Source organism: Manihot esculenta, chromosome 18, assembly GCF_001659605.2.
Source record: "Manihot esculenta cultivar AM560-2 chromosome 18, M.esculenta_v8, whole genome shotgun sequence".
In the NCBI taxonomy this organism is placed as follows: domain Eukaryota; kingdom Viridiplantae; phylum Streptophyta; class Magnoliopsida; order Malpighiales; family Euphorbiaceae; genus Manihot; species Manihot esculenta.
In genome coordinates this window covers 2,569,803-2,597,167 of record NC_035178.2, presented here as the reverse complement: position 1 = coordinate 2,597,167, position 27,365 = coordinate 2,569,803, and the positions used below count along the sequence as shown (strand labels likewise).

At 38.7% G+C, this 27,365-nt stretch overlaps 3 protein-coding genes and 1 pseudogene across 5 annotated transcripts; 2 read left to right on the top strand and 2 right to left on the bottom strand.

The window, feature by feature from the left end:
• The first annotated feature begins 1,675 nt into the window (after positions 1-1,675).
• LOC110607102 (protein DA1) lies at positions 1,676-8,713 on the top strand. Of its 3 annotated transcripts, none has more exons than XM_043953403.1 (12): positions 1,676-2,223; positions 2,808-2,939; positions 3,254-3,368; positions 4,544-4,766; positions 5,456-5,576; positions 5,701-5,784; positions 6,084-6,203; positions 6,313-6,525; positions 7,199-7,261; positions 7,372-7,490; positions 7,929-7,987; positions 8,189-8,713. In XM_043953403.1, the coding sequence occupies exons 2-12, from the start codon at positions 2,826-2,828 to the stop codon at positions 8,494-8,496; spliced, it is 1,539 nt and encodes a 512-aa protein (XP_043809338.1). In that variant the 5' UTR covers positions 1,676-2,223; positions 2,808-2,825; the 3' UTR covers positions 8,497-8,713. The 3 variants fall into 3 exon arrangements, with proteins under 3 accessions (XP_043809338.1, XP_043809339.1, XP_021601852.1); XM_021746160.2 differs by having other exon boundaries at positions 1,677-2,223; positions 4,544-4,772; XM_043953404.1 differs by lacking the exons at positions 5,456-5,576; positions 5,701-5,784 and having other exon boundaries at positions 4,544-4,772; positions 6,119-6,203.
• Positions 8,714-8,869: 156 nt separating this feature from the next.
• Positions 8,870-11,269, bottom strand: LOC110607101 (lysM domain receptor-like kinase 4). The gene has a single exon (XM_021746159.2). It carries the CDS (start codon positions 11,157-11,159, stop codon positions 9,216-9,218), a length of 1,944 nt encoding a protein of 647 aa, XP_021601851.1. The 5' UTR covers positions 11,160-11,269; the 3' UTR covers positions 8,870-9,215.
• An 899-nt stretch (positions 11,270-12,168) lies between these two features.
• On the bottom strand, positions 12,169-13,049 carry LOC110606929 (probable calcium-binding protein CML41). The gene has a single exon (XM_021745939.2). It carries the CDS (start codon positions 12,923-12,925, stop codon positions 12,380-12,382), a length of 546 nt encoding a protein of 181 aa, XP_021601631.1. The 5' UTR covers positions 12,926-13,049; the 3' UTR covers positions 12,169-12,379.
• A 9-nt stretch (positions 13,050-13,058) lies between these two features.
• Positions 13,059-27,173, top strand: LOC110606834 (annotated as a pseudogene).
• The last annotated feature ends 192 nt before the right edge of the window (positions 27,174-27,365 follow it).

Genomic DNA, 27,365 nt, shown 5'->3' with positions numbered 1-27,365 from the left:
ATAATCATAATTGCACACATAACAGACTGATAAGCAAAATATGAGTAATAAATTAAATATGGACGAAGCGGCTCAACATTTATTAGTTTACTGTCTGCCATAAATAAGCCACCTAAAATTTCTGCTATAATATTTCATTGTCACATTTATTAGAACAATTTGTCGAAATGCCTCAAAATAATAAAGGTATTTGTAATACCACTGAACCAAACATATGGAGAGAAATAAAAAATAAATTCAAAACTCCAAAAACTCTCAACCTTTTAAAAATTAAAAAAATCAGCCTGATTCACGATCAATTCTCAACTACTTAATAATATTCATTAACTTTTTTGTACACCAAACCCTTTAATCACGTATCATCATTTCTTAACTTTGCTATGAATATATTATGATATAGATGTTATTGATCTATTTTTTTTCAAAAAATTATTAATTCATTTCAATTAAGTTTTAAGAAATTTGACTCTTCATCTCTCTCCTAGGTAATAAAGGAACATTTTCTATGTATCCCTTATATACTTAATATATATATATATATATATATAGATGCTTTATGATTGCTGACATTTACTATTATTTTTTCAGATTTAATTAAAAATAATTAACACAATAAATAAGGCATTGAGATAGTTTAAGCTCTAAGAAATCATTATTATCGTGACAATACATGGGTATTGTTATCTTTTATTTAGACTCACAATTGAGGATTTTTTTTTTTTTAAAGAAAAAAATTGAGGGTTAAAAAAAGTACTATTATTTATTATATTCCTTTATTTTATTAAAACAAAAGAAAAATTTATAATTTAGTATTTGAATATTGCCATTATTAACAAGTTAATTCCTTTATTTTTAGAAATCTATTAAAACATTTTTATTTTTTTTATCAATAAAATAATCTTTCCGTCCTCTTTTCTGTTAAAAATAAATAAATGATGAGAGAAAAAATTTTTAAAATTCAATTTCACCCTCAAATAAAATTTTTTATTTAATAATTGGATATTATTATTATTAACAAGTTAATTTCTACATTTTTAAAAATATATTAAAACGTTGTTATATTTTCTCATATATATTAAAATGTTATTATCTTTTTTTATATCTATTAAAATATTCTTATCGTAATAATCCATTATCCTCTTCCTTTTCCTCCTTAAAAAATAAGAATAAAAAGAAAAATTAAAAAATAATAAAAGAAAAAAAAAGGAGAAAGATGAGTAATTTGATATTTTGCTATATTTTTAACGGCAGAAATAAACTAAATGACTATTTTATTAATGAAAAGAAAAGATAAGAACGTTTTAATAGATTTCTGAAAATATAAAAATTGATCTATTAATAATGATAATATCCATAAACTAAATCGTAAATCTCCCTTAAAAAAATCACATTTTTATAAATTTACCATTCTACTATTTAATTTTGGTTGCTTTTATTGCATGGATATTCAAATTGAAAATGCACTTTTCAAATATGTATTCTTTATTTTTCCTTTTCACTTTAAAAAATAAAAATTATTTAGCATTTTATTTTTTTAATTTAATTTTTATAAATTTTGTATATATGTATAAAATCATGTGAGAGTTGTTATGAGAATAAATATAAAATTGTAATAACGGCTCCATAATCATTGCTCTTAAAAACAACTATCGAAAAGCCCTTTTTTAAACTACCAATAAAAGAAAAATGGCAGCTACCAGAAAATTCACATTCATTGCTATAAGCTTCTGCTAAAGAAGAGAAAACCTTCTCTGGGTTCTCCTCGCAAAAGAACTGCAGGGGGACCCCGCCTGCCTCTCCACCAAATTGGGTTTTGATGATCCTTCGTCAAACCCTTTTTGATTTATGATATAAATTTGTTAATCTTAAACCTTTTTACGTTTATTTTTTTCCAAAATTGCCTTTGAAATTGCGTACAATTCAAGCACTTCTTCGCTACCTACACTCTTTCCGTCCGTTTGTTGTTATCTTTCCCACTACGCGTCTATTCTCTAAGCTTCATTCTTTTTTGAACATAACCATTTTTCTGATTCCTTGTCCCTGCATTAGATTCTTCTTCCATACAGAAGAAAAGCTTGATGCCTGTTACCAAAAGATCTTTTTTTTTCCCCCTTTTATCTGTCTGACTCTAAATTTTGTGGCTTTTCGAGTTGATTGGATCTAATTTGATCTGGGTTTCTTCTCTTCCGCCATTCATTGCGGGTTCTTATTGATTTCTTATAGGTGAGTCACCCCATTACTTGGTTATTTACCTTTTTCTTTCTATCCAGAATCCGCAATCTAAATGTTATGTGTTGTGAATTTGGTTGGCATGTCGAGCTGGAACAACTTCTCTCTCTTTCAGTTAGATTAATTGAGCTGATGACAAGTTCTGGTAGCTTAAAAATTCCTGGTTAAAGATTTTGCTTGCTATAGTGTACCTGCTGTTTCCTACAGTGTCTGTGGTTTCCAGTGATTGCTATAGAGAAATGCAGTAGAGTTACAGAGTTAGTTATTATAGAACTGGAATTAATATTTGCATGTACATATGAAACGCCCAGTATTTGGATTGTCGGGACTCTTGGATGCTTAGGCTATTGCATTACTGTTGTTTAGTTGTGGATTTTTTTCTTTTTCAACTGATTTCAGTTTTCTGTTTTTGGTTGACTTAGACTTTTTTTTCTTTTTTCTTTTTGGTTAACGAAATTGTCTTTCAAACTTGCATTTTGAGTTGGGAAATGCTTGACGTTTGCAAATAATATAGTAAAAGGAAATATGAAGCATTGTCACTTTGGCTAGCATCATTTTATGAATGGTTTATCTTTCAGTTAAGGACTTCATCGACCATGAATAGATGGCTTAGCAAAATTTTTAAAGGCTCCAGTCATAATATTTCAGATGACCATTATCACGGAAATTATGGAGAGGATCCTAATTATTATGCTCCGTCTACTTCTGAGGTACTTACCAAGGCCACTTCTTTGCCATAAAATCATTTATGTTTCCTTTTCTGTGAAGTTGGGTTAGATTGTATCATTGTAACATGCATTAGATCATGTCTCTTATGTTTTTGGTTAAATCATGCACATTTTTCAGAAGACAGCTGATAGAGCTTAGGGAATGCATATATCCCTTATATGGAGATTGTAACTTTGACTTTTGTTACTAACAAGAGTCTCTGAATAACCTTGGTTGAAAATTTCAAAGTTAAATCTGATTCCTAATTTACTCTTCTTCCTTTGACATTTGTTTTAATGCTGAATATTGACTGTAGGTTGTGTGGTCAGAGCAGGAGAATGAAGGATTGTCAGAGAAGGAGAATGAAGACATTAATCGTGCTATTGCACTCTCCCTTTTAGAGGAAAATCATTATGGAAAAATTGTTATTGGTAAGTAATGTTGATGGTATATGATTCTCTTGTGTGCAGTCTAGATATATTCGCACTTTGAATAATTGCATCTTGATAAATCATTGCATCATTTAGTGCACACCTGTTCTCCAAAGTTTTTTACTTGGAATTGTAGCTTTCTTGTTAATCTCAGAAAAATAGAATGTGATCAATGATGGAAAATATCTGATTTGGTGGCTAACATGGCTAGGGATGCTGTCATCGATGTTCTTGGTATTTTCTATTGCTGATTGGCATTTTGCTTAATCCATTGTATTTTCTTGTTTGCAATTGTGTTCTTGCCACAAAATCCTCACATGATGTTTTGAGATTTCTTGTCAATCTCAAAGAAATAGTGTGTGATCCATTAATGCTAAGTGATGACACTAATGCTTTGATTTTATTGGTACTATGTTGATTTATTATGATATGTTTTCAAGATTGAGACTGCTATAATTGGGGGAAATTCTTCATGGGAAGGTAAATAATGTAATACGAATCTGGCTTTTACACAATATCTAAATTTGGCTTCAATGCTCCATATTAGGACAATGTACTTCAGTATTAGCACTGTTTCCAATTTAAGGCCTTGCTTGTACTTGCCATACATGATAAAACTGTGGAATTTCACATCAAAATGCTACCTTGTATTGGTTCTCTCAAGAGGTCTTATTATTCTTGTTTAGTGTTCATGCTGTATCTCTAATTTTGTGGGGTTTGTTATGAAAATACGGGAGCTTCAATTCAATTTTTGATGCCAGTCTATACTAATCAAAGTGAGCTAAATGAGTATATTGCGCTAATTGTTTTTCTTTAACTATATAGGTGATTGTTATGTGCTTCATTCTGCAGCTTGTGTTCATTAATGAAATGTAATGTGAAAGCAAACTTTTCCTACAATCAAATGTTGGAATAAGAGAAACAAATAATTGATACTCGTTTTTATCATGAATGCATTTTGTTTGGCATTCATATCCAATCTTCTGTTTCTGCAATAAGTTATAACTAGTTCTTTTATATGTCAAACAATTGATCTATTAGTATCTGACTATCTGTATCATTGAGAACCAATTATTTCTAGTAAAATGATTGAGCCTTTTCAGCTTCTTTTCTATGAAATTGTTTAATAATTATCTCATCATCTAACGTGCTATGATTGAACTATTACTGGACAGATAATGAGACTCAGCTGGAAGAAGATGAACAACTTGCTAGGGCTATACAAGAGAGCTTGAATGTTGAATCTCCTCCTCCTCAGTATGGATATGAAATTGGAAATAGCCATGGCTACCAAGGAAATGGCCATGGCTACCAAGGAAATGGCAATGCATACCAAGGAAATGGTAATGCATACCAAGGAAATGTATATCAACCCATCCCAGTTCAGTTTCCAATGGGGTATAGGTATCTCAGCCGTTTTGCTCATTACGTTTTTTTTTTTTAGTTTGTTGTCAATTCATTAACCATAGTGGTTTTAATTTCTTCTTCAGTTATTTATAGATGCATATATGTAACACACTCTTTTGAAACTATCATGTGTATATATGCAGTTCACCATAGTTCTCCCCACCTCCTAGCTTTTGGAAAATGAGACAAAAAATGTCTGCACCGGTGTTTTTATATTTTATTTCAAACAGTCTGCTTTGATCTATTTTGAGGCCCTTAATTTTTACAATAGATCTTTATATTGTTTGAATAAAAATGTTGTTTCTTCTAAATGACTAGTTTGATATTTTAATTCTTAAGGAATTCTGAAAATTAAATCATTGATTGGATAGTTTTCATGTGATGCATCAAGTGCATTAGCTTTGTGGAGCCTCCACAAAGAAGCTAATTTTTATTTTTAAGAAAAAAGCTTGATTTATTTACTGATTTTGTGTAAAGGGAACTTCTAGTATTCAAGGCTTTCACAGCATGGACTTATCTATTAAAAATAAATTAAATGTGAATATGTTTATTAGTATTGATAATTCAACACTATCTTCTGGTTTTGGTGTATATCACTTTCTTTCCAAGTTACACAACCTCATCTGTTACTGTGTTAGAATCTTCGAGAGATGACCCAAGAATGTCTTTATTTTGGCTAGGATTTGTGCTGGTTGCAATATGGAAATTGGTCATGGAAGATTTCTAAATTGCCTTAATGCGTTTTGGCATCCAGAATGTTTCCGGTGCCATGCCTGCAACCTACCAATTTCTGATTATGAGGTGCAAACTAAACTCCTGATTAGCTGCCAATGTTAATTAGGTTATGGCGAATTCCAATTGTTTTACTAGAATTTTGTTTCAGCGGCATGAAGTGGTTAACTTTAAATATATTCTTCTCCTACAGTTCTCTATGTCTGGGAATTATCGTTATCATAAATCTTGCTACAAGGAGCGGTTCCATCCAAAATGTGATGTTTGCAAGTGCTTTGTAAGCAACTCTTCTGTAACCAGCAAATCCTTTATTGATTATGATTTCGACCTTGTACGAGCTGTTTGTGTCTGACCAAGGATCAAAAAGAGAAGATTTCTATAACCATATGCCATAATTTATGGAAATACTAAAATTTCAGTAAAATTGGGGTCCAAAAAGATTTGTTAGTATTTGGCTTGTAAATAACAACTGCCTTGCTTATATGATAGATCTGAAGCATGAGTTTGTTCTTCTCAAGTATTTTACTCATTTTCAGTCATTGTTGGCTTTTCTTTTGATTATATAACTTTTGACAGATTCCAACAAACCCTGCTGGTCTTATTGAATATAGGGCACATCCTTTTTGGATCCAGAAATACTGCCCATCTCATGAACATGATGGTACTCCTCGGTGCTGCAGCTGTGAGCGAATGGAGGTTAGTTGAATGAATTAAGACATAAACAGTTTCTTGAAGCTTTCCAGGGAAATTCTCCGTGATCTGGTTTTCTAAAAAATGTTGTGATACATCTTCCCAACTTATACAGCCACGAGACACAGGATATATTGCACTTAATGATGGTCGTAAACTCTGCCTAGAGTGCCTGGAATCTGCAGTCATGGACACCAATCAATGCCAGCCTCTTTACCTTGATATACAAGAATTCTATGAAAGTCTGAATATGAGAGTGGAGCAGCAAGTCCCACTGCTCTTGGTTGAGAGGCAAGCTCTAAATGAAGCCCGGGAGGGGGAAAAGAACGTAAGTGTAAATTTGTAAAAGAAAACTTGTATTGCTTACAATAAAACAATTTTCCTTTTCCAAAATTGGCTTAATCACCTAAAGCCTGTGGTCATTTTCACCAAATACGCTTAAAAAATACACCACCTTTAATTTTCTTTGGAAAAGTGAAAAGTTTAAATGAATTATGAACTTTTTTAAATAACAAAAACTAAATTGAAGATTTTCAAAGTAATATTCTTTAGTTATGTATCTTCAACATATATTATACAAAGCCAAACAATGTATTAGTTCTTTTACCTAAATTCATAAAAACATTTGTTCTGCTATAAGATTGTTAGACAATTATTGCGCTGAAGAAATATCTATGTCTTGATGCCTTGAAAACAGTACATTATTTTATTTCAAAAAATTCAATAAGATTGTTAGATACCCATTGCACTACAGGGTTGTCTGTGGCTTGAAGCCTTGAAAAAGCATATTATTATTATTATTATTATTATTTTAAATAATGGTGAACTCACAAATATGCTTCATATCTAGACTAAGAGAGTTACCATGTCCAACTTTATTGAATGCATGGAAAAAGATGGTAAACATAAAGTCCATATGTTTCAAATAAAATCTAGCAATAGCTCTTGTTTTCCTCTGTGGACTTCTCATAATTGGGTTTTGAAACTTCTTTCTTGCACAGGGCCATTATCATATGCCAGAAACCAGAGGGCTTTGCCTGTCTGAGGAACAAACAGTCAGCAGAGTAAGAGATTCTGACATCATTTTTTGCATTTTGTGGTGCATTAGTTAAATCTTGTTCTAATATTTGTGTATTGGCTGGAAATTTATATTGTAATGGCCATCAATGACCAGGTATTAAGGCGGCCAAAGTTTGGGGCAGGAAACCGAGCCATGGGCATGGTAACAGAGCCCTTCAAATTGACACGTCGTTGTGAGGTGACCGCAATTCTCATATTGTTTGGCCTCCCAAGGTATGCCGTATACCTTTAGATCTCTATGCTGTTATACTTCCCTAAGAGGATGTAATCAAGAACAAGTAGATAATTGAATAAAAACAGATATTTAATTGTCTTTTTAACCTCTTCTTATGTGCATATTAGATACTAACAGTCAATTAAGTTAGAAGATTTCTTATTTTGGAATTAAATTATGTAAAATTCCAAATTTCTCTCAGATAGATCCTTAGAGAAATTGCACACTTTCAATATGCTGAACTTAAAATTTCTTTTGCACCGGTGTGGTGGAGAGTTTGAGACAGAGTCATATGTCTTTCATAAACTCTATGTACCATAGGACTTCTCTAAGATGTTGCATATTTGGTGCAGATATGCATGTTTACCATATAATATTGGATATGTAATTATTAGCTAGACGTTTGATGTGTGGCTGGAAAATCTCCTTTCATGCAGGTTGCTTACTGGGTCAATCCTGGCTCATGAGATGATGCATGCATGGATGCGGCTTAAGGGTGCAATTTCTTTTTGACTTTTAGCATCAATAAATCAGTTTATATCTTTCTCAAAATTCACATAAAAAAATTTTTTCAAGTCGATACATAGCAATTTATACATATGTTAATCAACAGAAAGCCCAGTAATTTTTATTGCAATGGATTTCATTTTGTGGTCTGTTTCTCTAGAGATGCTGAGATATTCTTAATTTCTACAAGGTTTCCAACATCTCAGTCAAGATGTTGAAGAGGGCATTTGTCAGGTACTTGCACATATGTGGTTAGAGTCACAGCTTCAGTCTGGTTCAGGCAGCAATGTTGCTTCATCCTCTGCTTCTCAAGCTCCAAACTGGGTTACAAGATCTACGTTTGAGAAGAAGCTTGGAGATTTTTTTAAGCATCAGATTGAATCAGACACTTCTCCAGTTTATGGAGATGGATTCAGAATAGGCCACCAAGCAGTGCAAAAATATGGCCTTCCACAGACACTTGACCATATTCGAATAACAGGGAGATTTCCGTATTGAAGTCCTAAGCCTCCCCTTTTTTTTGACAGAGTTAAAAAGCTTTGGTCTTTTTCCATATTACCCCAAGGCCAAAGCACACTGCAAATAGGAATTATTTTCTGTGGTAGATTTCAGGAGTTCTGTGATTTTGTTTTCGGTCTCAGGGCTATGGCGCCATTGAATATCTGCTTTTGGTGAATTTATTATTTAATGAGAAAATTTTCATTCTTTGATTTCAGGCTCTTGTTTCCATTTCTATTCTGGTACAAGACGCTCACTTCTTGAACATCTGAGTCTAGATGCCAGTGTCTGGGATCATTAATTAGCAAATGAGGTCGACAGTTCTTATTTATACCAATCCTTACTTGTCAATGCAATTCTAGATTGTTCAGTGCAATTATTCATTAACTTACTACTCTCTCCTTCCACTTTATCTGTCATTTATGATTTTTACATGGTGATTAAGAAAATAATTAAATCACCTAAATTATGTGGATAGAAGAGAAAGAGAGCTAAGATGACCTGACTTGAGTTTGAACTGGTTCTTGGATATGTTCAAGGACGATACATCACAGATTTACAGAACAGTGCAATCTACCCTTTCAGTAGACACAGAAATTTATGCATTGTAGACTAATACCTTGCTTAATTTCGTAGGTAATATAAATAGTTAGGAGGATATGCATTGATACAAGTAATGAAAATCAGAATTTTTGCCCTTGTTTATATACAGAAAACAATTATTTTGAAATAGCTTCAGCTCTCCAATTAGTTGAACCTATTGATGAATGCCATTTTGGAGCTGCTACATCAACAGAGTCAACTTCCAGTGGTTTTGTTTTCGCCAAACATTCCTGAATCTTTAACAGGGTTGATACAATTTCCCCCATGCCCGGTCTCTTTTCTGGTGCATTTACCAAGCAGGCTAAGCTTACTCTAGCCAGGCGGAGAGCCAATTTTATGTCATGGCTCCCGAGGAAACTAGGATGGATGAACAAAGCCAGCTCAGCTTCTGCGTTTTCCTTCTGCAGAATAGAAACTGTTGCTGTTGAAAGCAGAGTTTCTCTTCCATCCTGTATAAAAACAGCATCTTTTCCTGTGATCAGTTCCAGAAGCACGACCCCAAAAGCATAGACATCAATCTTGGGAGTTACTTGACCTGCCTGCACATACTCGGGTGCCATGTAACCTCTAGTCCCTTCAACGTGTTTTGTCACAGCAGCATTTGTTGTTGTTCCCCTTGCTGCTGCTCTTGCATGACCGAAATTTGCAATCTTGGCCCTTAACTTGCTGTCCAAAAGAATGTTGCTGCTCTTGATGTCCTTGTGCACGCAGGCAGGTTCAGTAAAGCTGTGAAGATAGTGAAGTCCATTAGCAACATCCATAGCAATCTGAATCCTCGTACTCCAACTTCCATGATATTCAGACCTTTCACCAGACAACCATTCTCGTAGAGAACCATTTTTCATATACTCGAAAACAAGATAGAAACAACCCAGATTCTCACAAACGCCACGAAGCTTAATCAAATTGAAGTGGTTGATCTTCTTCAAAATGTTCACTTCCTTTGATACATCTCTTCTCATCTTCTTGATAGCTAACATCTCTCCATCAAACTCTCCCCAGTAGACTGAACCATTTATTCTATGCTTGGAACTGAAATTTTCAGTAGCTTTCTTTACCTCTTTAAGTCCAAAAACTTTCAAGACTTGCTCAACGCTTGCTATCTCAACACGAAGATCTTCGAGCAAGACATGATTCCTTTCATGATTGCTCTCAAGAGCCTTGTTTCTTCTCTCTCTACAAAGGAGAAGGAGAATGGCTAGTGTGACACTGAGTAACAGCAGCGAACAAGCTGCTGCAATCCCAATCCATTCATAAAGTTTCCTCTTGGATGTTCTATCTCCAGGACTAGGAGCCGAAGGACGTGAAACATTTGGTGGGCCTTCGTGAATTATGGTGATTGAACTCGTAGGTTTAGCTTGCAAAGGTATCAGAATCGTTGTGTCTGGATAAATAACTGGATTTTCTTCCAACCCATTTGCATCAATTATACTTCTTTCACTTGTGTTGAATCTTTCAGCAAGAATAGCAAGAGAATCGCCAAAGTTAATAGGATAAGTAAGTAGATAATTGACAGCACTCCTGAGTTGGGTTGAGGTAGGACAAGCACATCGAAGTGGCACATGCATTTCCACACCAGACCCAAGATCAAATTCACCATATTCATTTGCTCTCTTAAGAGAAGCACAAGTAGAAAGTCCCTCGTAAGTTTGACTTGCTACAATGTAATACGAATAGCCACGAGTGGCATGAAACGTAGTGTTGGCTTGGTAGTATTGGCCAAAACAAGAACAATGCACAGGAACAATCACCTCTTTGTTGGGAGGGAACTTTGCTATCCTCGTGACATTGTTGATTCTTGCAAGTTCGTCTTGGTTGGCAGATGTGAGGGATGAGATAGTAGGCACCGAGTCATACGAAGTTTGAGATTTGAAGATGAGAAAGGCCTCGCAAGAGTTGTTTTGGCCATTGCAAGTGTAGAGAAATGCAGGAGATGGTCCAGTCTCATCACTGCTGTTGCAGTCCAGTGCAGAATTAGCAGAGTAGTTCTGTTGAGCAAAAGTAGTAGAAGAAGAAATGAAAAAGCTGAGAATGAGAAAGCCAAGAAAGAACTGATCCATGATGGATAGATAGTTCCAGTGAGGAAAACGAGTAATAGGTAGCAAAGAATTTCAGGATTTAAGACTGATAACAAAGATGAGTTTTGGCAAAATTAACGCGTTTTTTAGGATTAAAATAATAACATCCAAATGAGTATTAAACAGTTTGATTGACTTATCGGCCCAAAAATCAGGCTGTGTCAAATAGCTGCATTAAATTAATATGTGATTACAAAAACAAACCGGCCAGTAATCTTGACTTGACCTAGTTTTCGTGTTCATAATGCTGTTATCGTGGGGACAAGGGAATATTAGTAAGCTTGAGCCCCAAGCTGACAAGATTATGATTAATATAATCCCATACTTAAGCTGGCCCGTGATAATCGCCACATCATGCAAATGCAGAAAATTGTTCTCCTCTACTGGTAAGCACTACTTGACTTGACTTGGAATTTTGCAAACTTTGCATTAGCGATGGATTAACAACATAACAACAAGGCATCAATTTGTCTTTAACCCATTTTGAAGGCCAAAAATATCAGTGGGCCATAGTTCTCGGGGGTAATGTAGAATTGAGATATTTATATAAAAATAGATATTTTTTTATAAATAAAAAAAATTAGTTAGTTATCATTCTTTTAAAACTCACTCATTTTCTATTGGTTATATTTAATTTTTATTAACTTATTATACTGCTTGTCTAAGTGGTACACTGGGTTGGGGAAGCGTAGAACTGGTCATATTGTAGGTGGTGAGTGAGAATTAGTCAAATGTTGTAGTGCATGATCATTGGGCTAACACTCTGCAATTGCTGACAAAGAGAAAGTGCAGGTAAAATCTAATCAAGTTTGTCTAGAACAATGCAATCTCAATATTTAGTTAGGATCATTTTATTAAATTATTATTTAATTCTTAAATTTTCATAAAATTAATTAATATGTACCTTTTCTAAAATTATTTTATAGAATCTTTTGAAAGAAAAATATGATTTTCAATTAAATCGATATTAAAATCAGGAGGGAGATGAGCAGAGATAAATAAGTTAATATATTTAACACTAGATTAAATCCGTAAATATATCAATCATGCTGTAAATTAAAGAAGAGCCATGAGGCCCATGACATTGGCATAGGACATGGAAATTGACATTAACATTAACCCACAATCTAAACTATCCGCGTTCATAAACTCTGCAAACCAAAGCTGGCAAACATCTTGATTAAGCAGAAACTACTGCAGAACTAATTAATCATCATTTTGTGAAATTCATGAAAATCGAGCACCCCATTGCCATCAAGATCAAATACTCTAATCATAGCTGCACATTCTTGAAGTGACTTTGCTTCTCCTAAACGATTAAATGCCTGTTGTAACCCTTTTGCTGTAATGCACCCACCACCCTTATTCTCTCCTTCAAATACCTCGAAAGCCCTTCTAAGATCATCATCAATGTTGTCGTCTCCTTCCAACAATCGAGCGAAGTCATTAAATTCCAGCAACTTGTCGCCATCAGTGTCGAAATCTTTAATGACCCTTTGAACGTTTTCATTTGACATGGACTCTCCTACTGATGTGAAATAAGCACCGAGTTCCTCTCCTGAAATCTTGCCATCTCCATCTCTATCGAAGTGGCGAAAAACTATCTGAAGCTCTTCTTCTTTTGTGAGCCTGGATTGTTGTGAGTGAGAAGATCTGGGTTTTGAGCCAATGCGAGGGAGAGTTAGTAGCTTGAAACCTCGGCTTCTGGGGAGCCATTTAGAGGGCTTGGATACTCTAGTAGTTGCCATGTTCAGAGTTGTTTGTGAATAAGAAAGACAAGGTTGGCTTTGCTATATAGGCAAGTTAAGCGTAATACTAATACTGCTGGCAGATGAATATACTAAGACGATAAGATTTTCGTTGGGGATAAGCAACCAACTTATGATTAGAGGCAAAGAGGAGTTCTTGCAGAGAAATTGCCGGAGTGGGACACCAGAGACCGTGCTTCCTGGAAGTTGGAACTTGGAGGATACTGTCATTGGGTTGCCTCGAAAACTATTCTTGTCTTCAAGTGATCGGCTGATGCTGCTACGCATGTTCCGTAGTCCCTGAGGGCACAAGGATCCAAAGAGTGGGTCCACATTCCACTTGGAGTCTAGTACAAATTATTTATAAGAAAACGTGGGATTCATTTCCGTTTCGAATCCATGATTTCATGATTCAATTTAATTTTTTTATTTAAAATATAATATATATTTTTAACTTATAAATTTTTTTTAAATAAATAAAATTATATATAAAAATTTACTTATTTTTATTTTTCAAAATAAATAATGTAAAACGAAAAAGGAGAATTATAGCTCATGCCATGGAAATTTTTGCCTTCCTATACTTGTGTTTTTGAAATAGGAAAAAATAGGAATTGAAATTAGGAGTATTCAAATGCACTTACCGCTAGATATTAGGGAGTAAAATTTACTCAAATTTATTTATCATTAAACTAAATTTATAAGTAAAATTTACTTAAATATATTTATTATTAGATTAAATCTGTGAATACTACGATTGTAACAGCCCGAAAACCGAACTGCTACCGGCACTAGGATCCAGATCGACTTAAGGTCGCCGGGACCCGTAGTAAGCCTCCTGTGCACTCTGTGTACCTGTGAAATCCCATACATGATCATACATTTTCTGTAAAAATGTAAAACTTTTCTTGCTCCATGGCTTAACCTGTACATAATCTGTATCTGTGCTACAAACATCTGTCAGAGCTCTCATCTTTGCTCAAGACAGTGCAAACTCATACTATGTTAAGCCTGGATCTTTCATACAGAAAGCATAAAACATTTCATAAAATAGACCATGTACAAACAAAAAGGGATAACAATTCTTATACATCAAGCACCATCTATACAAGGTACATTATTCTATCTCTTTACATATACATGTCCATTCTAAGCTATTACATGTCTTTTCTTTTTCTGAACCCTGCTGACTTCCCGCTGAACTCTGAACCTGCAACACTGGGGTTAGGGGAGAGGAATGAGCTATACTAGCCCAATGAGTAGAACATGCAATAAAACAGGTGATAAAACATGCTCTCATGGAATGCATCACATCACAAGTATATCACATCATCTCGGCATGGACGGATCAAAACTCCCTCTATCTAAGTCCAGCCCGCTAGGAGCTCCTGGGACTACACATCATCTGGGGTACCGTAGTACCGATGGCCTGGTCCCCGTAGGGCTGTTCCAAGTCCACCCCTTGAGGGCTATTGCATCCTTTCTCATGTCCATCCCGCATATCAAACAATGTACAAGGACCGTGCCAAGTACAAGGATAATGCAATGCGTCATATTCGTGTACACTAATGCAATCAACCTATAATATGTTCATGATGCATGAAACATGATAACAATATCCATTTGCTCATATTAAAACATTAAAGTTAGTTCCACTCACCTCTGGGTAACTCTGAACTGACTCTGCAGGTTCTGAAGCAGTGCTCACTGCTGACCTCCTTGATTCCTCTGGTCCGTTCCTACACAGGTGGACTCAAATGAGGGATCACACACTAACTCAGAACAACTCTCAAAAACTCCCCCAAAAGCTCACTAAAAGATCCTAAAACAATCACATAAAACATGCAAAAGAAAGCTGGACAGGGCACTTTCGGCGGCAGGTTCGGCGGCCGAAACCCCACTCCAGAGATGAAACTCATGCATGTTCGGCGGCGGCACCTTCGGCGGCCGAAGGTCTCGTCCAGAGACGAAACTCACACACTTTCGGCGGCCGAACTCCCTCTTTCGGCGGCCGAAAGGCTCTTTCTAAACCGAAAGCCTTGCTTTCGGGGGCAACCTTTGGCAGCCGAACTGCCTCCACAAAGGGTTCGGCGGCCGAACCTTCCTTCGGCGGCCGAACCTGGTTTTGCCCGAAGGACAGAACCCTGCTCTGTTTCATGCAAACTTTGCCCAAAAACTCTACTCCCAACTAGCATATACACATAGATATGCCCAAAGGGGTCTCAAACTACCCTAAAACCCCAAACAAACATAGCACATAACACTTACACATGCTGGAACACCACAAATCACCAAAACCTCACCTAAACCTAAACATGCATACTACCCATACAAACTTTATAAAACCTTGCAAAATCATCAAAGAAGCTCAGGATCTTCACTTACCTCTTACACAACGTAAGGATGAAGGGTCCTAACGTGGAGATATGAAGAAAAGCTCTTCCAAAGCTCCAAGCTTCAAAACTTGTTTCTTTTTCTCAAACCCTTCATAAATCACCAAAACTCTTAAAACTCTTGAAAGATTTGATGAAAATCATGAAAAACATGAAAGTCAACGTGGAGAGGCTGAAACTCACCTCTGGCTGCAAGTGGAGGAGAAAATACCCTCCTCTCACCGACCTTTGGCCCTTTTATAGGTGGCTGGCCAGACCACCTTCGGCAGCCGAACGTGAAGCCGCAACCATGCAATGTTCGGCGGCCGAAAGTGACCTTCGGCGGCCGAACCTTTACATTTCTCCCTTGTTGCTTTTCTTTCAAAACTCAATGCTTTTCACACTTCAAAACATGAAAACAAGTGAAAATACCTTGGAAAACATATGCATTACCCTTCTCGAGGGTTCCGACACCCAAGATTCCACCGGACTACAGGAATTCCGATGCCGGACTCGAGCCGGGTATTACATTCTCCCCCCCTTAAGAACATTCGTCCCCGAATGTCCCTAACACAACATAAATACATAGAAAAGGGGAAAAACTAACCTTAAAACAGATATGGGTATTGCTGGAGCATGGACTCCCGAGTCTCCCAAGTGCACTCTTCTAGGTTGTGGTGGTTCCACAGAACTTTCACCATTGGTATCTCCTTGTTTCTCAGCTTTCTGATCTGGGTGTCAAGGATCCGCACTGGCTGCTCTACATAGGTGAGATCACTTAAGATTTCCACCTCAGGTTCACTAAGAACTTTCTCTGGATCTGACACAAACTTTCGCAACAGAGAAACATGGAATACCGGGTGAATTCTTTCCATAGAAGCCGGTAAATCTAGCTTATACGATACAGGCCCGATCCTCTGCAAGATCTCAAAGGGACCAATGTATCGTGGGGCTAGCTTACCCTTCCTTCCAAAGCGAACCACTCCCTTCATCGGAGACACCTTAAGCAATACCATATCCCCCTCCTGGAACTCTATCTGCTTCCTACGGATGTCTGCATAGCTTTTCTGTCTGCTTACAGCTGTTCTGATCCTCTCTCTGATGATAGGCACTAACTTGCTGGTTATCTCAACTAACTCTGGCCCTGCAAGAGTTTTCTCTCCTACCTCTTCCCAGCAAACAGGTGTTCGGCACTTCCTCCCATACAAAGCTTCATAAGGAGCCATCCCTATGCTAGCATGATGGCTGTTGTTGTAGGCAAACTCCACCAGAGGTAGATGCTGCCTCCAAGAACCGCCAAAGTCTAACACACACATTCTCAGCATATCTTCAATGGTCTGGATGGTCCTCTCTGACTGACCGTCTGTCTGTGGATGGAAAGCAGTGCTGAAATCCAACCTTGTGCCCATTTCGTTCTGCAGACTCCGCCAAAACCTGGAGGTGAACTGAGGTCCTCGATCTGATACTATCGACACTGGAACTCCATGCAACCTTACTATCTCGTCTACATACACCTGCGCCAACTTGTTTACAGAGTAGTTACTCCTGACTGGAATGAAGTGAGCAGATTTAGTGAGTCTATCCACAATCACCCATATGGAGTCTAGTCTGTTAGACGTCGCCGGTAACCCCACTACAAAATCCATAGCTATGTTCTCCCATTTCCATTCTGGAATTGGCAGTGGGTTAAGCATTCCAGCCGGCTTCTGGTGCTCTAGCTTCACCCTTTGACATGTCTCGCAGGCTGACACAAACTGTGCCACTTCTCTCTTCATTGCTGGCCACCAATACACCCTTCTCAGATCTTGATACATCTTGGTGGCTCCCGGGTGAATACTATACCGCGTATTATGAGCTTCCCTCATAATGTCGGCTTTCAAACTGCTATCATCTGGTACACATAACCTCTTACCGTGCCGAAGAATCCCCTCTCCGTCAAATCTAAACTCTGCACTGTTGCCCGACTGAACAGTCCTGGCAATCTTTACTAACTCGGGGTCTTCGTGCTGTTTCAGAGCCACTTGCTCTAGAAACACTGGTGTTACTCTCATCTGTGCGATCAACGCACCTGTACCAGATAACTGCAACTGTAACCCTTCTTCCACGAGCTTGTAAAAATCCGTCACCACCGGTCTTCTCTCTACTGCAATGTGGGATAAACTGCCAAGTGACTTTCGGCTTAATGCATCAGCTACAACATTAGCCTTGCCCGGATGATACTGGATTTTACAATCATAATCACTGAGCAATTCTACCCACCGTCTCTGCCTCAAGTTTAACTCTCTCTGACTTAAGATGTGCTGCAGGCTCTTATGATCCGTATAGATCTCATATTTTACCCCATAGAGGTAATGCCTCCACATCTTAAGTGCAAAGATCACAGCTGCCATCTCAAGATCGTGTGTCGGGTAATTCAGCTCGTGCTTCTTCAGCTGTCTAGAAGCATAAGCTATCACTCGGTCATTCTGCATCAACACACAACCTAATCCCACTCGGGATGCATCACAGAACACTGTGAAATCTTCATCACTGATCGGCAGAGCTAACACCGGTGCTGAAGTTAACCGTCGCTTCAACTCCGCAAAACTCTCATTACATTCCTCTGACCACACAAATTTCTGATTCTTTCTGGTCAGTCTGGTCATAGGAGCAGCTATCTTCGAGAAGTCCTGAACGAACCTCCGATAGTAGCCTGCCAAACCCAGAAAACTCTTGATCTCTGTCACTGTAGTGGGTGTAGGCCAGTTGGCTACTGCCTCTACCTTTTTGGGATCTACTGATATACCGTCCTCTGATACAACATGTCCCAAAAAGGAAATGCTCCTTAGCCAGAACTCGCACTTGGAGAACTTGGCATACAAGCCATGCTCTCTCAAGGTTTGCAGCACTATCCGCAGATGCTGGGCATGGTCCTCTGCATTCCTGGAGTACACCAAGATATCATCAATAAAGACGATCACAAAACGATCCAAGTACTCCCTGAAAACTCTGTTCATGAGATCCATGAATGCTGCAGGGGCGTTAGTCAACCCGAACGGCATCACAAGGAACTCATAATGCCCATATCTGGTTCTGAAAGCAGTCTTGGATACATCTCCTTCCCTGATCTTCAACTGGTGGTATCCAGATCTCAGATCTATTTTTGAAAAACAACCTGCTCCTGCCAGCTGGTCGAATAGATCATCGATCCTGGGTAATGGATACTTATTTTTGATAGTGACTTTGTTCAACTGTCTGTAGTCGACACAAAGTCTCAGAGGTCCATCCTTCTTTCTGACAAATAATACTGGAGCACCCCAGGGTGAGGTACTCGGGCGGATGAAACCCTTAGCTACCAAATCCTGTAACTGTTCTTTCAACTCTCGCAACTCTGCTGGTGCCATCCTATAGGGAGGAATAGAGATCGGTCTGGCATTGGGCATCAACTCAATCTCGAACTCTATTTCCCTATCCGGTGGTAGTCCTGGAAGCTCTTCAGGAAACAAATCTGGGAAGTCTCTAACAACTGGTACTGAGGATGGTTCCCTAACCTGACTGTCTAGCTCTCTCACATAAGCTAGGAACCCCTGACACCCCTTCCTTAACATTCTACGAGCCTGGAGGGCTGATATCAAACCCCTAGGTGTCCCTCTCCTGTCTCCTCTGAAGACACACTCTGACCCATCCTGGTCTCTGACACTGACTACCTTATCTCTACAGTTCAGGGTAGCATCATACGTAGATAACCAATCCATCCCTAGAATGACATCAAAATCTGTCAACTCTAGAACCACCAGGTCAGCTGGAAGGTATCTACCCTCTATGCACACGGGACTGAACCGACAGACTGACTCTGCCAAAGATGGATCACATTTGGGTCCACTGACCCATAGAGGACACTCTAACTCAGACACTATCAGACCCAACCTCTCTGCAGCTCTAGAAGAAATGAAAGAGTGAGAAGCACCGGGGTCCATTAAAGCATACACCTCGGAACACCCAATGATGAGATTACCTGACACCACCGTGTTCGACGTGTCTGCCTCCTGCTGAGTCAGGGTGAAAATCCGTGCTGGGGCTGACGGACCTGCACCTCGGGAACCCATCCCTGATGAAGAGGCTGCCCCTCTTCCTCTTCCTCTACCACTGCTTGGTGGTATGGCTGAAACTACGGGCTGGACTACACTGCCCGTACTCATCTGCTGGGATGGTGCAACCAAAGTCGCCTGAGGACATTCTCGTGCATAATGTCCCTCCTGCCCACATCTATAGCAGGCTGTGGATCCCAACTGACAAGCTCCTCTATGCTGTTTGCCACACCTCTTGCATACTGGAAACTCTGCGCCAGAACTGAAACTACTACTCATTCCCAGACCCGACTTAAGCCTGTTCCAGACCTTGCCTCTCTTTCCTCTGAATTTCTCCCATCTCTTCTTACTTGCACTTACTGTACTCTGTGAGGAGGAACCTGGTTTAACACCAGAAGACTGTGCCGTGACTACACCTTGACTTATGGCACTAGCCTCCATCTTTCTAGCAGCATCCACAATAGAGTGGAAACTTTCCTTCTCCGCATGAAGAATCAAAGAGAAATACCTGGGATGAAGCCTTGTGGCATATCTCTTTGCCTTCTTCTGATCTGTCTCATATGCCTGACCGACATATGGCAACAATTCCAGGAACTTATCTGTATATGCATCAACGCTCATCTCCTCCGTCTGTCGCAACTGCTCAAACTCCACAACCTTTAGTTCCCTAGAACTGTCAGGAAAAGCCCATCCAGCAAATTCGTTGGCGAACTCTTCCCATGTCATACTCTCAAGTCTCGGGTCCACATAGTTCTTGTACCATTCTCTTGCTTTCTTACACTTTAACGTGAACCCTGCCATCTCAATGGCTCTACCATCATCTGCTCCCAACTCACTGGTTATCATTCTCACTGCACTGAGATACTCAAAGGGATCATCTCCTGTATTGAATTTAGGAGCATCCAACTTTAAGTACTCAGTCATCTTCACCTTACTTCCCCCTGAAGAACTGGGTTGCTGTGCTTCCACAACAATGGCTACTGGTTCAGGAGGTGGTGGTGGAGGAACTGGTTCCCTCACTTCAGGCTGTACTGGACTTGGATGAACAGGTGGGGGTGGATACATGTGATATGGTGGATAAAAGGAAGGATAGGGCATATATGGCATGTAGGGTGGATATGGAGCAAAGCTGGAGTAATCCGACGTGCCTCCCATCGGATACTCTGGGCCCTGTGGAAAGGGTGGATAGCCAAATCCTGAGGCCTGCATGCCTCCCTGGGATTCCCCCATACCTTCTTCTGACCTTCCTACACCCATGCTTACATCTCTACTCTGACCCTCTTCCATCACACCTCTTTCTTCTACTGACCTTCCCCCTCTGTTTACTCCTCTCCTGCTCTCGTCAGAAGACCTTCTAGGGTCTCGTGACGTTCCTTCCCTGCTTGACCTGTGAGATCTTGCCAAGGGCAAGGCAGGTGGACGAGCAGCTGTACCCTCACTTACAGGTGGGACTCCAGTCAATCTCGCGGATCGACGAGTTCCTCGCATCTTCACTCTCTGGCAAACAACAAATCACATAACACATCAGCAACACATCAAAAACATGCACATGCATAACTCAGGGCATGGCACATCAGCATATAGACAGGACTAACATCCTATCCTAGTGGACATGTTTTTCCTATGGTGCTTGACCTACTAAACCTCTCTATGAGCCCAACTCTCTCTCTATAGGTCCGACCATGTGAACCTAGGGCTCTGATACCAATCTGTAACAGCCCGAAAACCGAACTGCTACCGGCACTAGGATCCAGATCGACTTAAGGTCGCCGGGACCCGTAGTAAGCCTCCTGTGCACTCTGTGTACCTGTGAAATCCCATACATGATCATACATTTTCTGTAAAAAATGTAAAACTTTTCTTGCTCCATGGCTTAACCTGTACATAATCTGTATCTGTGCTACAAACATCTGTCAGAGCTCTCATCTTTGCTCAAGACAGTGCAAACTCATACTATGTTAAGCCTGGATCTTTCATACAGAAAGCATAAAACATTTCATAAAATAGACCATGTACAAACAAAAAGGGATAACAATTCTTATACATCAAGCACCATCTATACAAGGTACATTATTCTATCTCTTTACATATACATGTCCATTCTAAGCTATTACATGTCTTTTCTTTTTCTGAACCCTGCTGACTTCCCGCTGAACTCTGAACCTGCAACACTGGGGTTAGGGGAGAGGAATGAGCTATACTAGCCCAATGAGTAGAACATGCAATAAAACAGGTGATAAAACATGCTCTCATGGAATGCAACATATAAGCACATCACCTCGGCCGGACGGATCAAAAATCCCTCTATCTAATCTGGGGTACCTAAGTACCATGTGCCTGGTCCCCGTAGGGCTGTTCCAGGTCTTTCTGTTGTGCCTGGTCCCCGTAGGGCTGTTCCAGGTCTTCCTCTGAGGGCTAATGAATCCTCACGAAGTCCGTGCCGTCTCACATAAGCAATGTACAAGGAGCAATGCCAAGTACAAGGATAAATGCAATGCGTCATATTCGTGTACACTAATGCAATCAACCTATAATATGTTCATGATGCATGAAACATGAGAACAATATCCATTTGCTCATATTAAAACATTAAAGTTAGTTCCACTCACCTCTGGGTAACTCTGAACTGACTCTGCAGGTTCTGAAGCAGTGCTCACTGCTGACCTCCTTGATTCCTCTGGTCCGTTCCTACACAGGTGGACTCAAATGAGGGATCACACACTAACTCAGAACAACTCTCAAAAACTCCCCCAAAAGCTCACTAAAAGATCCTAAAACAATCACATAAAACATGCAAAAGAAAGCTGGACAGGGCACTTTCGGCGGCAGGTTCGGCGGCCGAAACCCCACTCCAGAGATGAAACTCATGCATGTTCGGCGGCGGCACCTTCGGCGGCCGAAGGTCTCGTCCAGAGACGAAACTCACACACTTTCGGCGGCCGAACTCCCTCTTTCGGCGGCCGAAAGGCTCTTTCTAAACCGAAAGCCTTGCTTTCGGGGGCAACCTTTGGCAGCCGAACTGCCTCCACAAAGGGTTCGGCGGCCGAACCTTCCTTCGGCGGCCGAACCTGGTTTTGCCCGAAGGACAGAACCCTGCTCTGTTTCATGCAAACTTTGCCCAAAAACCTACAAACATGCATAGCAACTACTCCCAACTAGCATATACACATAGATATGCCCAAAGGGGTCTCAAACTACCCTAAAACCCCAAACAAACATAGCACATAACACTTACACATGCTGGAACACCACAAATCACCAAAACCTCACCTAAACCTAAACATGCATACTACCCATACAAACTTTATAAAACCTTGCAAAATCATCAAAGAAGCTCAGGATCTTCACTTACCTCTTACACAACGTAAGGATGAAGGGTCCTAACGTGGAGATATGAAGAAAAGCTCTTCCAAAGCTCCAAGCTTCAAAACTTGTTTCTTTTTCTCAAACCCTTCATAAATCACCAAAACTCTTAAAACTCTTGAAAGATTTGATGAAAATCATGAAAAACATGAAAGTCAACGTGGAGAGGCTGAAACTCACCTCTGGCTGCAAGTGGAGGAGAAAATACCCTCCTCTCACCGACCTTTGGCCCTTTTATAGGTGGCTGGCCAGACCACCTTCGGCAGCCGAACGTGAAGCCGCAACCATGCAATGTTCGGCGGCCGAAAGTGACCTTCGGCGGCCGAACCTTTACATTTCTCCCTTGTTGCTTTTCTTTCAAAACTCAATGCTTTTCACACTTCAAAACATGAAAACAAGTGAAAATACCTTGGAAAACATATGCATTACCCTTCTCGAGGGTTCCGACACCCAAGATTCCACCGGACTACAGGAATTCCGATGCCGGACTCGAGCCGGGTATTACAACGATCATGTACCCTTATTCAATATAATATTATAAATTTAAATTTAAACAACAAACTTGGAAAGATTTTAATTAGCATATTATTTATTTATTAGTCAAATTTATATACCAATTAATTATTTTGATTTAATGGTTAATTTTTTTATATTAAATTTATATTAATAATATAAAATAATATTTTATATAAATTTTTAATAGTTTCCATTATATACTTTCTAAATTAATAATGTAACATATTAAAATTATCTAAAATAAATATTTACAAAATGTTATAATAGAAAATAAAAAAAATTATTAAGGATATTTAAATTAAATAAAATAATATTTATAAATATTGTTATACATTAAGATTGATTTGATTAACTATTAATTTTATAAAATTAAAATTATATGTTAAACAGTTTTTTTTTTTGGAGATTTATGAAAACTTGAAGCTGGAATTTGATGATAATTAAATAAAATTAAGGAAAAGAAATGTAAGGTGAATTGTAGACATCATGGGCTGTCTGAATTGATATTTGGGCCGACTTGTCCAGGTAAGGTGAGCGGGTTAAACCCAACACTACATATCGTGTAATGTCTTTTACGGCCCAGGGCTGAAGCAACCAGCAAACCCAAAGCATGGAATGGAGGAGCTGTCGCCATCGACAGTGTGCACTCTACGATCTACGTAGATGCCATACCATTTCGAAACTGTGATGATCTGCCTCAAAATCTCCCCCAAGGCTCAGGTGCTTCCCAAACCGCCCTCCTTCTTGCTCACAGCTTACGGAAATCAATCCACCAGAAGACCCGCCAAGAACTCATCCACGGGATCTCCCGCCTTCTTATCCTTGTCGCCATGATGCCCTCAACTACCTTAACTTCGATTTCTCCGATGTTGTTCTCGACTCTATTCTTCTACTGCCTGCTTGAATTTCTTCAAATTGGCCTCGAAGCAACCATTTCTTAGACCGTTGCAAGCTTGTTCACATTTTGTGTTGAGCTTGAGTGTACGAAGAGACTATACCTTTTCAAATGAACTAGTCGGCCTTAATTTGTAAGAATATCTACTCTTTGTGTTGTTTGGGAGTTATTTTTCCGCCTTTTGTTTTTTATGTGATTTTGGAAGTGTAGACTGAGAAGGGAATGACAGTATGCACTGCATTTGTTTAATAATAATGGAAGGTGCGGTAGCGTAGTAGTTTGTTGAGTAGTTTGGTTCGAAGAGGTCAATTGACACTTCAGGGCTCGTTTATGATCAAATGAATAGCTTACAGATCGTGCCCGATGTTTTTACTTCTGCCATTATGGTTAGCGAGTACTGTAAGGAGCGGATAGACGATATAGCTGTGGATTTTCAAGGAAAGGAGAATATAGGTCTTCAATTGAATGTGGTGACTCACAATTGCTTGATTGATGAGTGTGGTAGTCTAGGAGATATTGAAAGAACCAAAAAGGTTTTGAGATTGATGGGTGAAACGGAGATTACGAAAAAGAAGTTCATATTTACTTTATTGCTAAAAGGTTATCGTAGACAATATGAGTTGGAGGAAGCGGAACAGATGGAGAAACAGGAGGTTGTGGTCTTGAATGAATGTTCTTGTGGATGCTGATAGATGGGTAACATGAAGCTAGTGAATTGGACGATTGAGATGAGATGTTAAACATAGGATTGAAGACGAATTTATTTGCAACTTACTGATAAAATGGGCATCATAAAAATGGTCCAAGTTTGTGAGGCAGACAGGTTGTAAACTAGTACGCGGGGTGGGAAATAAAGCCAGATTCATGTAGTTGTAGTAACCCCCATGGATGAATACTGTAGAGTTCTTGTCAGCAAGGCTTTCTGTGTTTGCAAATTAATGCTTCAGGATGGAACTGAACCTAATGTTGTTACCTAGAATAATCCTCTCAAGATATTATGCCATGTGGACGCCTTTAAGGATGCTTTGCACCTTTGGCGTTTGATGCTTAAGACAGGTGTAGCTCTTGGTGAGGTCAACTATTGTGCTTCGCTTGATGGTCTCTTCAAAATGAGAGATTTTTCAAGGGCTTTGGTCCTGTGAAATGATGTTCTAGGAAGTAGTTTTGGCAGAAATAATGTGCATACAATGCTTAAAGGAAAGTGTGAGATGGAGAAAATGATTGAAACAGAGGTGACTTTTAAGAGGAGGAAGGAACTGAGATGTGAACCTGATGGATTAACATATATAACTCTTGAATGATGGGTATTGTAAACCAAGGGATGTTGAAGAAGCTTTTAATTTTAAAGAGAATATGGAAAAAAGAAGCAATATCTCCTTCCACTGAATTTTGTAATTCTCTATTGTGGACTTTTTATGTTAAGGAAAAGTAAAGTCATGGCTTTTCTTCCTGAGATGAGCATTAAGGGATTGTTCACTTATGGAGCCCTTATTGCTGGATGTTGTGAGGAGAAGAGACTGGATAAAGCTTCAGTGCATATCTTAATATTGATTGAAAGGAGGTTTGCTCCCAATTTCATAATTTGCAGCAAAATTGTCAGTAGCCTTTATTGACTTGGACGAATAGATGACGCAAGTACGTTGTTGCAGAAGTGAATTTGATGTTTTTCTAGATTGTAAGAGTTTTGACAGGTTCCAGAACAAAATGATAGATGCCTCAACAGTCAGAAAATTTTAGATGCTCTTGACGAAAGTGCTCGAAATTTTTCTCTACCCAACAGAGTGGTGTACAATATAGCTATTGCAGGTCTTGCAAGTAGAAAATATTTCTGAGGCTTGTTGCCTAGAGGCTGCAGTCCAGATAATTTCGCATATGCACTCTGATTCATGGCTGTTCAGCTCCTGGTAATGTGATTGAAGCTTGTATCTTGAGGGTTGAGACGAAGAAATTGGTCTTGCTTTAAACATGGTTATATACAATACTCCAATGAATGGTCTGTGTAAATTGGGTAATGTGGACGGACATGGAGGTCTCACTAAAATTCACTTGAAAACGCTAATTTATGTATTATGTCAAAGTTGTGTGTTGATGAATTCTCAGTGAACTATGAATTTGTTCAAATGGTTGTTTTGTTTAATCTATCTCTTAGATGCTCAAGTAATATGCATGATAATTACATATATATTTGTCTCTTGTTCGGATAAATATTTTCTGGAATTTAGTCTCAGTGGTGCAGGACAATCAATTAGTTTTATCTTGGGAGTTTTGTTCTACAAATATTTTCATAGTCTCAGTCTGGATACTGACTTATATTTCATATATTAGGAAGTGAAAGACTGCAAGGATTGAGTTCAAATTGCAAGTGCTATTATATACATTTCTTGTTTGCGCTAATTGAATATGCTCTTGGATTGCTGCTAACCTTCGAAGCTGTGTCTGGTGTTAATAAAAAATATTGCCCCTTTTCCCAAGTTTATTTGGTTCATTTAATCGAGCGGGAGAGGGTTGAAGTCAGGTTGGGAAATGGACTTGTAGGAATTATTTGACCATGGTTTTGTAATTTAACTTGTGTCTTCGCCCTAGTGAGAATTTTAATTCTTATTGTAGGTGCTTGTTTGGGACAAAAAGAAAGCCACCTAGAGGCTAGAGCACACCATCATGTACTAGATCAACGAAATCCGGTGCTCAAGACTTGGGCCACTGTTTAAGGCCCATGCCTGGAGATGAAAAAGAATGTTGCTTCACTATCATTTGCATGATAGCCTGGATATGAGCCCATTCCTGGGGACACTGACATACTGTACGCTTGATGATACACGATTTGTCTCAGCGTGCATCCTAGCCAGGTAACTCTTTCTAGGATTCTTAAATACTCAAAACGTGTTCTTTATATGATAAAAAAGTAAAGAGAAACTATGGATCAACACAGGAAATTTTGATGCAAATATATCGTTGAATTCCTCTTGAACTTTCAAGCTTTTCCTACTTCATAAGTTAAACTTGAATAATATTTCAAAAAAAAAAAAAGAACAAAACTTGAATAAAGATGACATGCCACTTTTGTGAAATATAATGCATTTTGCCAATGGATTATAACGCATTCTGCCCATAAAGGCCCTAATGGACGGAAGCTAAAAAGGCTGATGGATAATGGCTTTTGTGACATACTGTATTTTGTTTATTATTAAACCAAAACTAGAACTTGCAGTATATGGTTATAGCCATTC